This window comes from Squalius cephalus (genome assembly GCF_949319135.1).
Source record: "Squalius cephalus genome assembly, chromosome: 17".
In the NCBI taxonomy this organism is placed as follows: Eukaryota; Metazoa; Chordata; class Actinopteri; order Cypriniformes; family Leuciscidae; genus Squalius; species Squalius cephalus.
This window is the reverse complement of record NC_137138.1, coordinates 32,793,931-32,807,887: the sequence shown is the minus strand read 5'-3', so window position 1 is coordinate 32,807,887 and position 13,957 is coordinate 32,793,931. Positions and strand designations below refer to the sequence as shown.

The following is a 13,957-nucleotide window of genomic DNA, read 5'->3' as shown; positions in this document are numbered from 1 at the left end:
AATTATCATGCCAAGTTGGTCTTTTTTCCCTAGCCATGAGTGCGTCCATATTCTCCTCTTTCGCTTCCTCTTTTTTTTTCAGCGCACATGAAAACCACAATTGTCAAAGTGCAATTCATGTTGCTCAGTTTGTTTACCACTAGCGCATGCTGATGAAGTTTTATTCTTCTATACTTTCTTGCGTCATAGCCTATGATTTAATAGGTGTCATCATATGACTGTCTACATACAGTACATGTCATACCTACGTTTATTAGATCCATGTCGTACAATGGGATTTGTAATAATCTTATAGGATTGCCTGTAGCAGGCATTAGACAAATACATTATTTGTAATTCATTCACTCTTACAGCAACCAAAAGGTGTGTATGTGGATATACTTACTATTTGAAGTCACCTCCTCTAGCTTTACCAGCAATCCTAAGAACTGAATCATTATACTTGCTTTGCTCATTGTTTATTGTGTATCCTCACCTGCTTTGGACACTGTTCAATAAAGCGTTTTGTTGTTATTCATCCATCTCTCTCTGGATTCTGATACAAAAATCACATTTTTGAAGAATACAATGAATAATAAAATAAACTATTCATTTTACACTTTTACACTTGCCATACCCCAGATAGCAAGCAACCATTGAAACATTGCATTCAATAGCATTTAATTAACGTTACAAAGTGATGGTTATGAAATATCAAAAAATAAATAAATAAAAATAGGCAAGGACTACTGGATTGCAACTCTGTGCCCCTCCCACCGCATGCAGTCTACATCACCAGTGGAAGATGTCTCTGCCGACCACAATTTTCTTGGATGATCCCTCAAGACTGTGAATCTCAGGTAGGCTAGTACGAGACCAATTACTTCTTTGGTGAGTTTTGTTGCAGCCCTTATCTTTGGCATGTCATTAACTTGAGCCACTCAGGCACCCTCTTATGTTCTTTATCTGGGTCTGGAATTCAAGGATATTTGCATCCCAGTGTGGGGACTGGGCGAGACACCCTCTTATGATATTAAGATCCTGTTCTTCTGCTAGGGTCATTATCTTCCCCTGAGTTTTTCAGTTCCAACATTGGGAATGTCCCATTTCCTTCATTCAAGAAACTCTTTGTTACATGCCAGTGAGTATTTGGTCTCTGCTGCAGTTTCTTTGTTCACATAAATCATTTCAGCTATACCAGGAGCTTCAGCCTTCTCACTGATCCATTCTTGACTGCAGCTGTTCACATGGACCAGGTGAAATGTGTCTTAGAATCATAAGCCACCATATCCTCTCTCAAACAGATCTGGGTATGCTGGGCATGCATCATCCACAGTCTTCACTCTTTGTAGGGTGAGTCTCCCCTTCTGATGGCTCTCTATGGAATTGATCACAAGTGTGTTCTTTATTGCTCTGGTATTTCTAAGATCTGCCAGGGCTTTTTTCCACTAATAATTCTATCACTCTTCTTGGCTGGTTTCCTCACCAATTTCCATGGGAATTGTACTTTTGTTATCGTATCGATTCTCTAACACTCTGAATACATCATCAGTGGTGTTATAAGAAGATAATCTGAGGGCTTTAGCAATTTTATCATCAATGCTGTCCACAAGCTGGATCATAACCTCTGCTGAGTCATTTGGCTCACCTTGCCTCTGGAGATTTTCCCAGTCACTTTTCCAATTATTGAAATCTCCATAATTGCCACTGAACTTGGGTAAACATGTTGGTTTAATTCTTACTATTGGCATGGGCTGCAGGTGCCATCACATCCAGTTTTTCTCTCGCACTGGTTTCTGATGCAAATTCAGCTTTTCTTGCTTCAAGCTAATAACTAGCCACTTTATTTTAGTGGGGGGAAAAATCCACTTGTTTCTGATGCTGGAATCCTACTTAAAGGGTTAGTTCACCCAAAAATGAAAATTCTGTCAGTAATTACTCACCCTCATGTTGTTCCAACCGCGTAAGACCTTCGTTCATCTTCGGAACACAAATTAAGATATTTTTGATGAAATCTGAGCTATGTCTCACTCCTCCATAGGCTGCTATGTGACCGAAACTTGCTGGCCCAGAAAAGTTATTAAAGAGATTGTTAATATAGTCCAAGTTACTCCAGTGGCTCAATCTTAAGTATATCAAGCGACGAGAATACTTTTTGTGCGCAAAAACAAACAAAAATAACGACTTTATTCCACTTTTCATTTCCTTCTCTCTGGGCCTCGTAGTGTTTTTGCGCTGCGCGTCTGTGTTGCACGTCATCACGCATCACACACATGACCGGCGTCGGCCAATAGTGAGCCTACGTGGTGACGTGTAACACAGACGCGCTGCGCAAAAAGACTACGCGAACCAACTAGAGGCCCAGAGAGAAGGAAATGAAAAGTGGAATAAAGTCGTTATTTTTGTTTGTTTTTGCGCACAAAAAGTATTCTCGTCGCTTGATATACTTAAGATTGAGCCACTGGAGTCACTTGGACTATATTAACGATCTCTTTGATGACTTTTCTGGGCCAGCAAGTTTCGGTCACATAGCAGCCTATGGAGGATTCAGACATGGCTCAGATTTCATCAAAAATATCTTAATTTGTGTTCCGAAGATGAACGAAGGTCTTACGCGGTTGGAACAACATGAGGGTGAGTAATTACTGACAGAATTTTCATTTTTGGGTGAACTAACCCTTTAAGTCTTTTCGGAGAAGCAAACAAACTGTTTAAACAGGATGCATCAAAGTGAACCTATGCTCTTCCATTTGTTCTGTTGTCAGTAGACTCAAGTGCATGCAGTAGTTCCACCTAAACCGAAAATAAAATAAAAAAAAAAGATTGTTGAATTAATAAAGTATGTACTGTAAGTTTGAGGGAGTTTCTATGCTAGGTTTTTTTTTTTGTTTTTGTTTTTTTTGTAGATGATGAAACATGCACCCCTATCAGCATAGTCACATTTCTATACACATGTTCAGGATTACAATGTCATAATTATGAAATGACAAACTGTGACGTTCTACTCAGAGCTGTTCACGTTCTCAGACTCTAAATTATGTGTTTCTGCAACACTATCAATGGCAAATAGAATCTGCAGTGGTCAGGTGGTATGGCAGTCATGTGTTACAAGTTGGAGCTCTCAGAAAATTCAGTTTACAAGTTGTAATTCCAAGTTCTACGAGGACATGAATGCTTTATTCAAGTTGGAATCTCATGAATTCCAAAATGAATCACGTGAGCAGTTGACGGGTGGCACCTTTTTCCCATTTACCAACATTTCCGGTCCAATTTTTTAGAACATCCCCATTTTCCAGTTTTTTATAGAAATTTAAGCAGTTGAATAACCTGAAATTGTACGTGAACGTAAGCGATAAACTGCCAGAGGTTAACAAAAAAAAAAAAAAAAAAAAAATTGGGTTAACAAAAACTGAAACACAAGTACAGTACATTTCAGACTTATATAAAAAGGCTTTTTTCAGGGAAGAACAACTTACAGCTGTTCTGCAGCAGTGGAAGTAAATTAAGCCTGACAATTTAATGTTAACAATTCCTACAGGTGTCCCAACTTTTGTTGATTATACAGTATTTCACAATTGCTAAGACACATTTCTTGAAACCTTCACCCATATTCTCAAAACTTTAAACACAAAACCCAGTCTTTAAACTACATTCACAAAACCCCTGACTCTTCTGGCAAAATCAAACACTTGCCTCAAAACCATTTGATCTGTGCTCAAAATCAAACTATGCTTTCAAAACATAAACACAGCCAGTCAATATTAAAACACTCATCAGCATTTATTAGACACTACATCAAAAAATTGAGAACACAGCGTCCAGGGCATGTAGTTACAGAGAAAAAAAATGTTTATTGCACATAGAAAATAATTTTGCCATAAATAAAAGTAAATAATTCACAACTCAGTACAGCAAATATATTGCATACTGTACAAGTAATACAGTATTGAATGTCTGTATTTTCAGTATAAAAATAAAGTAAGCTCAAAGAAGAAAGACAACTCTAAATGAAAAGCTTATTACACAAAATATTGTGCAATTGCAAAATCAAAGTCAATGAGAGCCTCTTGCTAATGGGAGAACAAAGGAGTCCTTCCACCCTTATTTGGTAGTCTTGCAATTCTACAAAAGGGAAAATGCTCTTACAAATGTATACATACAGTAACAATAGTAATGGACATCACATTCATATGTAAAATGTATTGTAAATCTTTTTTTCTTTTTTCCCCAGTCCCCTGACAAACTGATGTACTGTATCAAATGTATACAGTAAACTTTCAGTCGCACAAATTAGAAAAACAATACATTTACCTGTTTTCTTCTCTGAATGTCCTGATTATGGTGGCCACAGAGAATCTGCTCAAATTGGGTTGTACTATTTGTCCTGCTTCCCTCATTGTCATTCCATGAACAAGAACATGGTCTATCACAGTTGCCCGAATTTGATCTAAAATGACTATTCTTGGTCTTGCTCGTTGTCCTTGTACTCTTCCTCCTCGTCCACCACCTTTTACACAAACTCTTCCTCCTCTGCCTCTCACACTGTTTCCATCCATTGTTGGAATCAACATTCAACGTACCTGGGCCCCCTGTTTACTCTGAACTGGCTTATATTCTAGACAACTGATTTGATCACATCATTAGAAACAAGTGTGAACAATTCTGAGTTGTTGTGTGTAAACGATGACAGCGGTGTTGTAGTTGTGTTTAACTTTTGCCACATGTATTTACCATTTTGCAACACTGTGCAAAATGTGTTTTAGTGAGTGAGAATGTGTTTAGAGTTTTGCAAAAAGAGTGGATGAGATTTGCAAACAGTGTCTTAACTACCTGAACTTGTTTAAGGTTTTTCCTACAGTGACTGAATCGACAAATGGGTTTAGGCCACTGAGCATTGGGTTCAGAGAATGGGGTTTAGTGTTTTAGCAATTGTGAAATACTGTAAGAGCAGTGTTGGAACAGACTGTTTCTATACCCTCTTAAGCATTATTTGGAGAGTATTATACTGCAGCAAGTAATATATTGCTCTCACAATTGCAAGAAAAGGGGAAATTAACAAAGGAAGACAGACAGACCATTATAACCCTTAAAAGTGTAGGTCTTTCCTTTAGAGAAATTGCTAAGAAAGCCAAGGGGTCAGTGAGTGCAGTTTCCATCAAAAGGCACTTTGAAACTAGAGGAAACTCTGACAAGACCAGAAGAAGGTCTTATGGACCGATGAAATCGTCACGCATACATTTTTGTAAAGTAGGTGAAAAGGATGGTTCCCTGGTTTGTGAAACCAACTGTCAAACATGGAGGGATGTGATGGTCTGGGGCTCTTTTGCTGGATCTAAAGTCGGCGACTTGCACAGAGTGAGTGGGACCCTGAACCAAAACTGCTACCACAGCATTTTACAGCGCCATGCATTACCCTCTGGTATACTTCTAGTTGGTCAGGGGTTCATTGTACAGCAAGATAATGACCCAAAACACACCTCCAGGCTATTTCAGAACAAACTTAGAAGAAAAAAAACAAGGCGGTACAAATCATGGATTGGCCAGCACATTCTCCAGACTTAAACCCCATCGAGCTGGTTTGGGATGAACTGGACAGACTGTTAAAAGAAAAAACAACCTACAAGTGCAAAACATTTGTGGGAACTTTTGCAACAGTGTTGGAAGAACTTTCCAAACTATATATATATATAAAATTAGAATATCATCAAAAAGTTGATTTATTTCAAGAATTCAACTTAACAGGTGAAACTAATATATTATATAGACTCATTACATGAAAAGTGAGATATTTCAAGCCTTTATTTGTTATAATTTTGATGATTATGGCTTACAGCTTATGAAACCCACGAAATCAAAATCCCAGAAAATTAGAATATTACATGAAATCACACAGTAATTACACAGTGATACCATAGAATAGAATAGAATAGAATAGAATAGAATGAGGCATTTATATAGCGCTTTCATATGTAGTACTGTACACCCAAAGCGCTTTACAATCATATCAGGGGTCTCTCCTCAACCACCACCAGTGTGCAGCATCCACTTGGATGATGCGACGGCAGCCACAGTACAACGGCGCCAGTGCGCTCACCACACACCAGCTATAGGTGGAGAGAGGAGAGAGCGTGATAGAGCCAATTCAATGTAAGGGGATTATTAGGAGCCCATGATTGGTAAGGGCCAATGTGTGGAATGTGGCCAGGACACCGGGGTTACACCCCTACTCTTTACGAGAAATGCCATGGGATTTTTAATGACCACAGAGAGTCAGGACCTCGGTTTTACGTCTCATCCGAAGGAACCAGGTTCATTAAAACCAGGTCATTGAACCAGGTTTTGGTTCTTTTGGCAGTGTGGGCCGGTGCAAATCCTTCTGGAAAATGAAGGAAGCATGAAATGCTCTGGAAATGTCCTGGTAGACGGCTGTGTTGACTCTGGATTTAATAAAGCACAGTGGACCAAAGTCCTCTTTTCTGATGAGAGCAAATTTTGCATCTCATTTGGAAACCAAGGTCCCAGAGTCTGGAGGAAGAATGGAGAGGCACACAATCCAAGATGCTTGAAGTCCAGTGTGAAGTTTCCACAGTCTGTGTTGGTTTGGGGAGCCATGTCATTGGCTGGTGTTGGTCCACTGTGCTGTCCACTCAACGCAGCCGTCTACCAGGACATTTCCAGAGCACTTCATGCTTCCTTCAGCAGACAAGCTTTATGGAGATGCTGACTTCATTTTCCAGCAGGATTTGCACCGGCCCACACTGCCAAAATAACCAAAACCTGGTTCAATAACCATGGGATTACTGTGTAATTACTGTGTGATTTCATGTAATATTCTAATTTTCTGGGATTTTGATTTCGTGGGTTTCATAAGCTGTAAGCCATAATCATCAAAATTATAACAAATAAAGGCTTGAAATATCTCACTTTGCATGTAATGAGTCTATATAATATATGAGTTTCACCTGTTAAGTTGAATTCTTGAAATAAATCAACTTTTTGATGATATTCTAATTTTATGACCAGCACCTGTATATATATTATATATATATATATATATATATATACAGTGGGGGAAATAAGTATTGAACACGTCATCATTTTTCTCAGTAAATATATTTCCACAGGTGCTATTGACATGACATTTTCACCAGATGTTGGTAACAACCCAAGTAAGCCGTACATACAAAGAAACAAACAAAAATAAGTTCAGAAATTAAGTTATGTGTAATAATGTGAAATGACACAGGGAAAAAGTATTGAACACATGAAGAAAGGGAGGAGCAAAAAGGCATGGAAAGCCAAAACAACTGCTGAAAACTTACAGTAATTAAAAAGCAATCCAGGCCCCTGTCAGTGGGAATTAATAACAGCTGGTTCAGTCCCAAATTATGGCCTACAAAAAGGTCTCATTGCCAAGGTGTCACACAAGACACATCTCATGATGGGTAAAAGCAAAGAGCTGTCTTAAGACCTTCGCAACCTAATTGTTCCAACACATAATGATGGCATTGGTTATAGGCACCATTCTAAGCTTCTGAATGTTCCAGTGAGCACTTTTGGGGCCATAATACGGAAGTGGAAAGGCAATAATTTCACCATAAATTTGCCTCGACCAGTGCTCATCTCAAGATTTCTGATAGAGGAGTGAAAAGAATAATCAGAAGAGTTGTCCAAGAGCCAAAGATCACTTGTGGAGAGCTTCAAAAAGACCTGCAGATAGCAGGTACTGTGTTCTCAAAGAAAACAGTAAGTAATGCACTCCAGCTGGATTGCTTTTTAATTACTGTAAGTTTTCAGCAGTTGTCTTGGCTTTCCATGCCTTTTTGCGCCTCCCTTTCTTCATGTGTTCAATACTTTTTCCCTGTGTCATTTCACATTATTACACATAACTTAATTTCTGAACTTATTTTTGTTTGTTTCTTTGTATGTACGGCTTACTTGGGTTGTTACCAACATCTGGTGAAAATTTCATGTCAATAGCACCTGTGGAAATTATTTACTGAGAAAAATGATGACGTGTTCAATACTTATTTCCCCCGCTGTATATATATATATATAAACATTATATATGTATGGTTTTTAATCAATTAAATTAATTACTAAATTAATACTAAATTAATTTTTAGTCTTCTATAATAGCTTTATAAAGACAATTACAGATTATCTAAAAAATACGGATAAATCTGTGCATTATAATACCTAATACCTTTAAGAACCGCACCCATGTTTACCAATTGTTTTAAGGTGACAGACTTGTTTGGAGATAGTATGCTCTACCTACTTAAATGGTTAAATTAAGTACCCCAATTTAAGTGCTTGGCAAGGTTCCTCTGTTCTAACTGACACCAGAGAGTGGCTGACACATTAAAACAGATACAGTAATGGACTTATAATGCTGTGGTTTAATTCTCTCCTTAAAATTAATTCTGTTTATCTGCACAGGAGATACACAGTGAGTCACACAGGCTTGACGTGGGTTCTCTTGGCAGGGCCACAAAGAATGGTGAGGACGTGGCCTACTTGTGCCATTCAGCCTGTGCTTTTAAATGAAGGAGCCATTTTAGATTACACGTGAAGAATGCTTGGTGGACCCAGATAACATTGACACACGCTTGTGTAACGAGTTATAATTAGTGCAATCCAAGTTTAATGTGCTGTTTCTTTTTCACTAAAAGCCTTATTATTGTATTACTGATTTATTTCCGGTTTTCTTTGAGCAATTTATGTTGATTCTGCGATTCACTCTCTAGAGTTTTTGAATTTTTTTTGTGCGCGCCTCTCTCCAGTTCGCATTGCACACGCTGGGAGGTAAGCGGTTTTCAGAGCTCTTCAATTTATGAGCAAAGTTTGCAAAAAATAAGTTTGCAAAGTGTGTAAATTGATTTAATATCATCCTGTAAACAGTACGGAGACTGTATAGTGTTTTCTGTTGTATGTTATATGCGTGAGTGGATTAAGAATTTGAAGATATGTTGTGTGGGCCGTATGATGTATTAGCAGGTTTTTGAGCCATTAATCAACTTTATTGATGTTGATCCACAGGTATTTCACTTTTATTGTCTTTTATATTCTTGTATTGTGTTAATGATAATGTTTCAATGTTAATGTGTATTTTGCTCAAGTGTTACACATGGAGTTTGCATTGTACATGCTGGGGAGAGGTGTTGTCATGAAATGGCCACAAGCGATTTATTAACTTTATTGATGTTGATCCACAGATGGTGAGAAGTCCATGTTGGGCATGACTGTTAATAAATATCCCCATTTTGGTGAACCACAGTAACAGAGAGAGAGAGAGAGAGAGGGAGAGAGAGAGAGAGAGAGAGAGAGAGAGAGAGAGAGAGAGAGAGAGAAACAGAGAGAGAGAGAGAGAGAAACAAACGTAGCGGTCAGCTGCAGACCGGTTACACGTGGGTATGAAAATGCAGTAAAATGGCATTTATTTCAACAAAGGCCAACATAGATTAATTTTCACCTGTAGAAAATTCTAAGTATTAAGTATTTATGTGAGAGTTCTTGTATTAGGGATTATAAAGAAAATGTGATAGAAGCTTTTCAGGCCCCCTGACCTGTATGTACTGTGATGTACATGTCAGAAAGTATTCATGTTTATGAGAGTCTGCAGCAACAGCATGCAAATTATGAAAATGGTAGAGTCGGGGTTAATAAAAAAAGTGGTTTCTATGGCTAGGGTCCCTTCCTCAATGTGCCTCACACAGAGCAACAAATAATGTTGTAAGTTTTATTCACGCGTCGCTTCAGGTGAGTGTCACATGACTTCCTCTTTTTACCTTGAGGTACTAGCTAAGGAATTTCACTTTATAGTCAGCATGACACAGAAGTTGAGATAGACTTTTTGTCCCTACTGTGACATATATTTGAGTAAAACAGCTTCTCAAACAAGAAAAAATAATGTAGGGCTGGATGTGATTTTGTCTATCGGTAATTGATTGGATTGTTGGTTTGCTATTGCTGTGATTTCATTGTAAGTGACAGATTGTCCCACTTTTGAGCAAGTAAACGCATCATCACAGAGAAGAGAAGAGAAGAGAAGAGAAGAGAAGAGAAGAGAAGAGAAGAGAAGAGAAGAGAAGAGAAGAGAAGAGGGGTTTAACACATCTTTAGTATAAAAACAACTCATTGCAATTATATTACGTTCTTAATCATGTAAATCAATTAAATTAAAAATCCACACTTAATTCTTTAAAACAACCAAAAAAAAAAAAAAAAAAAAAAATTCTACATAACATTTCTCCCATACACCATTTTGTTCTAAAGATTATCAAGTCCCCCACCAATTTGGAGTAAGCAAATTAAATGTTTAATCTGCTTGTGATTAAAACATTAATCTATTTAGGATTCACTCCACCTATACCCAATGATTTGGTTTTCCTTGTTTTCTAAATTGACAATTTCACGGTACCCAAAATATAATTTAAAAGACACAATATTAACTTTTTTGAGACTTTATATTTTACACTTCCAATACAAGCACATTCAGAGAATTCTTCACCTAACCGTCTAAACCATTCTGTTAACAGTCTAAAAAGCCCTTCTAAATGTTTACAATGCATAAATAGATGTTCCACAGGTTTTTTTTTTTTTTTTTTTTTTGACCACAGAAATTACATTCTCCTCTTACTGCTGGATTAAGGTGAGCCACATATCTGTTTATGATTCTCCATTGCAGATCTGCGGTTCGCTTCTCTGCTTTAGACTTGTACAGGGTTCTCCACTGATCTCTCAAAGGGAAATTCAACCTGAACCACCTTGTCCACCTCAGTGGTTTCCACTCTTTTAGGACCTCCTTATGAAATGTTTTAACACAACACTTTGTTAGATATTTCTTTAAGTGTCCAGATCTCAAGATTCTCAGGTGCCTCTATAAATGAGTCTTCATATCCTCCTCATAAGCAGGAAACGTTGACAGTTTTTGATAAATTGATCAAAAAGTTTGATACGCCGTCGGTGTATGAATGAATGGGTGAATGTGAGGCAATATGTAAAGCGCTTTGGTGGCCATGGGTCTGTTGAAAGCACTATATAAATGCAGTCCATTTACCATAAATAACGTAAATCTGTTCATTCAAAGTACTCCTCTGAATCAAGTGTCTATAATGTCCTGACTAGAGTTATGCATTTGCTTTTTTAATGCACATTCTCATAATACATTATAAGCTGATTTATAAGTATTAATTAGTCAGTCATATGGTTCAATGTATGTATTTATAAAGATGCAACCTACATTACTATAATGTTATTATATTATAGTTGCAATGACTTCAGTAATTCAGATTTCCATCAAATAAGTGAATATATTGTTATTAATAGCTGTGTTGTGTTCTTATAAATACTTATTGTGAATGATAATACAGTTACTAACTTCTATAAATGCATCATCAATGGATTTATAGGAAAGTGAAGACATAGGATGCAATTTTCCTAAAGCAAATGTTAAGAAATCATAAAATATGCTCATTCTACATTTGAAGTTGTTTACTTGAACAATAATTCATGTAATAAAATAATGATAAAAAACAGAAATTTTAAATACAAACAGTTTTTTTTTGTAACAACTTTTTAATGGTACGTACTAGCAAAACACTGCAACAATATATTTTAAAGTATAAGTAATGCATCGTTTCCTTGTCCCAAGTCAACAGAAGTCAGCATTAAGGGAGGAGACAGGACCCAGAAAAAACGTAAGAAATATGATCCTGAGTACTTAAAGTTAGGTTTCACCTGGTCGGGGGCCGAGGCTGCAACTCTGCCACAGTGTGTGGTCTGCAAGGAGGTGCTAGCATGAGACCATGCAAACTTCGGTGTCACATTGAAACTAAGCTCACAAATTTAGTGAACAAGCCAGTTGAGTTTTATGAGAGGAAGCGTGATGATTTGCAGTCAGTCGTTTGGCGCTATTAACATGAAGGCGACAGAAGGATCTTATTGTGTCTCTAACCCGTGGCGAAGGCAGGCAAACCCCATTACATCGGCGAAACATTGCTACTCCCTGCAGTTAGATATGTGTCCAGCGATGCTGGGAGAAGCAGCTGCTGCTAAACTTGACGCAATCCCTATCTCTGACAATGCCATCCAGCGACGAATATCAGACATGGCTTGTGATGTCAAAGAGCAGGTCCTGGACTGTGTTCGTGAAAGCCCCTTTCACGCCATTCTGCTGGGTGAGTCCACTGACATCGCACACTGTGCTCAATTGATGGTGTACGTTTGGTTTATCAAAGAGCTCAGTGTGCAGGAAGATTTTTTGTTTTGCGTTCCTCTACCCGCCCACACAACAACAGACGAACTTTTCAAGGCCTTGAATAACTTTTACCAGGCTAATTGCCTTGACTGGGGCCAGTGTTGTGGGATAAGCACGGATGGGGCAAGAGCAATGACTGGCCTTCACAGCGGTCTCGTAAAACAGGTGCAGGCAGTTGCCCCTGCGGCTGTCTGGAAGCACTGCATTATCCATTGCCAAACTTTAGCAACAAAAAGGATGCCCCAAGAATTGCATGCCGTTCTTGATGAGGCTGTCAAAATTGTGAACCTAATTAAATCGCGTGCCTTAAACGCCCGTCTGTTCTCAATCCTCTGCAATGAGATGGGTGCTCTTTTCCAGCAGCTGCTCCTGCACTCCGAGGTCAGGTGGCTCTCTCGGAGCAAAGTCCTCACCAGGCTGTGCGATTTGCGCGAAGAAGTCCTCCTCTTCCTCACCGAGATTAACTCCCCACTGGCAAAACATCTGGCAGACATGAACTGGCTTGCTATGTTGGCCTATCTCTCCAACATCTTCAATAGGATCAACTCCCTCAACACCTCTCTCCAGGGCAAAGAGTGCCACGTCTTTTCGGCACACGACCACGTGTCTGGGTTCAGGAAAAAGCTGGACTTGTGGTGTGCTTGTGTTGAACGAGGTTCGGTGGAAATGTTCCCAAACCTGGAGGATGTTGCAGAGAAGACAGGACTGCCTCTTAACTCTGTCCAACCGGTCATCACTGTGCATTTGAATGGGTTGCGTGACCAGTTTGGCGAGTATTTTGGAGAGGACACAATGGGAAATCAGTGGGTGAGAAATCCGTTCTCTTTCCCCGCCACACCCCGTGATGGACTAAGCCTGCAGGAGGAGGAGGCCCTGGTCGAGCTCAGCTCGAATATGGACTTGAAGCAGAGACTGGGAGAAATGCCGATCACGCGTTTCTGGTTGTCTGTGGAAAGCGAGTTCCCCCAGATCTCCACTAAGGCTATGAAAGTCCTAAGCCCCTTCACCTCCACCTACTTGTGTGAGTGTGGGTTTTCCGCACTGACCGTGATTAAAAACAAATACAGATCAAGGCTGCAGGTGGAGGACGACTTGCATTTATTTCTCTCTGCAGTGCAGCCCTGCATCGAACACCTCTGCGCATCAAAAGCGTGGCCTCATTGTTCCCACTGATATGGACGATTAAATTCAAACTCAAAGTTGTGTTGTCTTGAATGCATAAATTGGTTGGGCCATAGGGTTGATGCCGCTCTTGTAGTGCAAATGACGTGAATGGCGCATTTTGTTTGTTGTTTAAATCTGAGGTTTTATGTGGCTGAAATCATTAAAAAATTCTATGAAAATATATGAATCTGTGAAGCGATGCATAAGGATTAGGGTTGGGTATTGGTTGGGTTTTATCCGATACCAGTACCTACTCTGTATTTTTCAAACGGTTCCGGTGCTTAAACGGTTCTTGAAACGGTACTTAAGAAAACTAAACCACACACACTTTATCAAAAAAATAATACCTATGTATGTGTGTGTGTGTGTGTGTGTGTGTGTATGTGATTTTCTGAAAAAGATTTTCTGATTTCTTATTAAATGAAAAATTGTGCCGTTTAAAAGGCTACTGATTTAGCCGAAAACACTTGAGTTAAGATCAAAATTTTGTCTTCTCATATTATGACTTTTACAAAACAGAGAAATATCTGACACTGAGCAGAAATATTTAAC

At 38.7% G+C, this 13,957-nt stretch overlaps 1 protein-coding gene across 1 annotated transcript; it reads left to right on the top strand.

The window, feature by feature from the left end:
- Positions 1 to 12,001: 12,001 nt before the first annotated feature.
- Positions 12,002 to 13,414, top strand: LOC307174517 (zinc finger BED domain-containing protein 5-like; the record flags this gene model as incomplete). Its single annotated transcript, XM_079898382.1, has 1 exon — positions 12,002 to 13,414. The coding sequence occupies one exon, from the start codon at positions 12,002 to 12,004 to the stop codon at positions 13,412 to 13,414; it is 1,413 nt and encodes a 470-aa protein (XP_079754508.1).
- Positions 13,415 to 13,957: the final 543 nt, after the last annotated feature.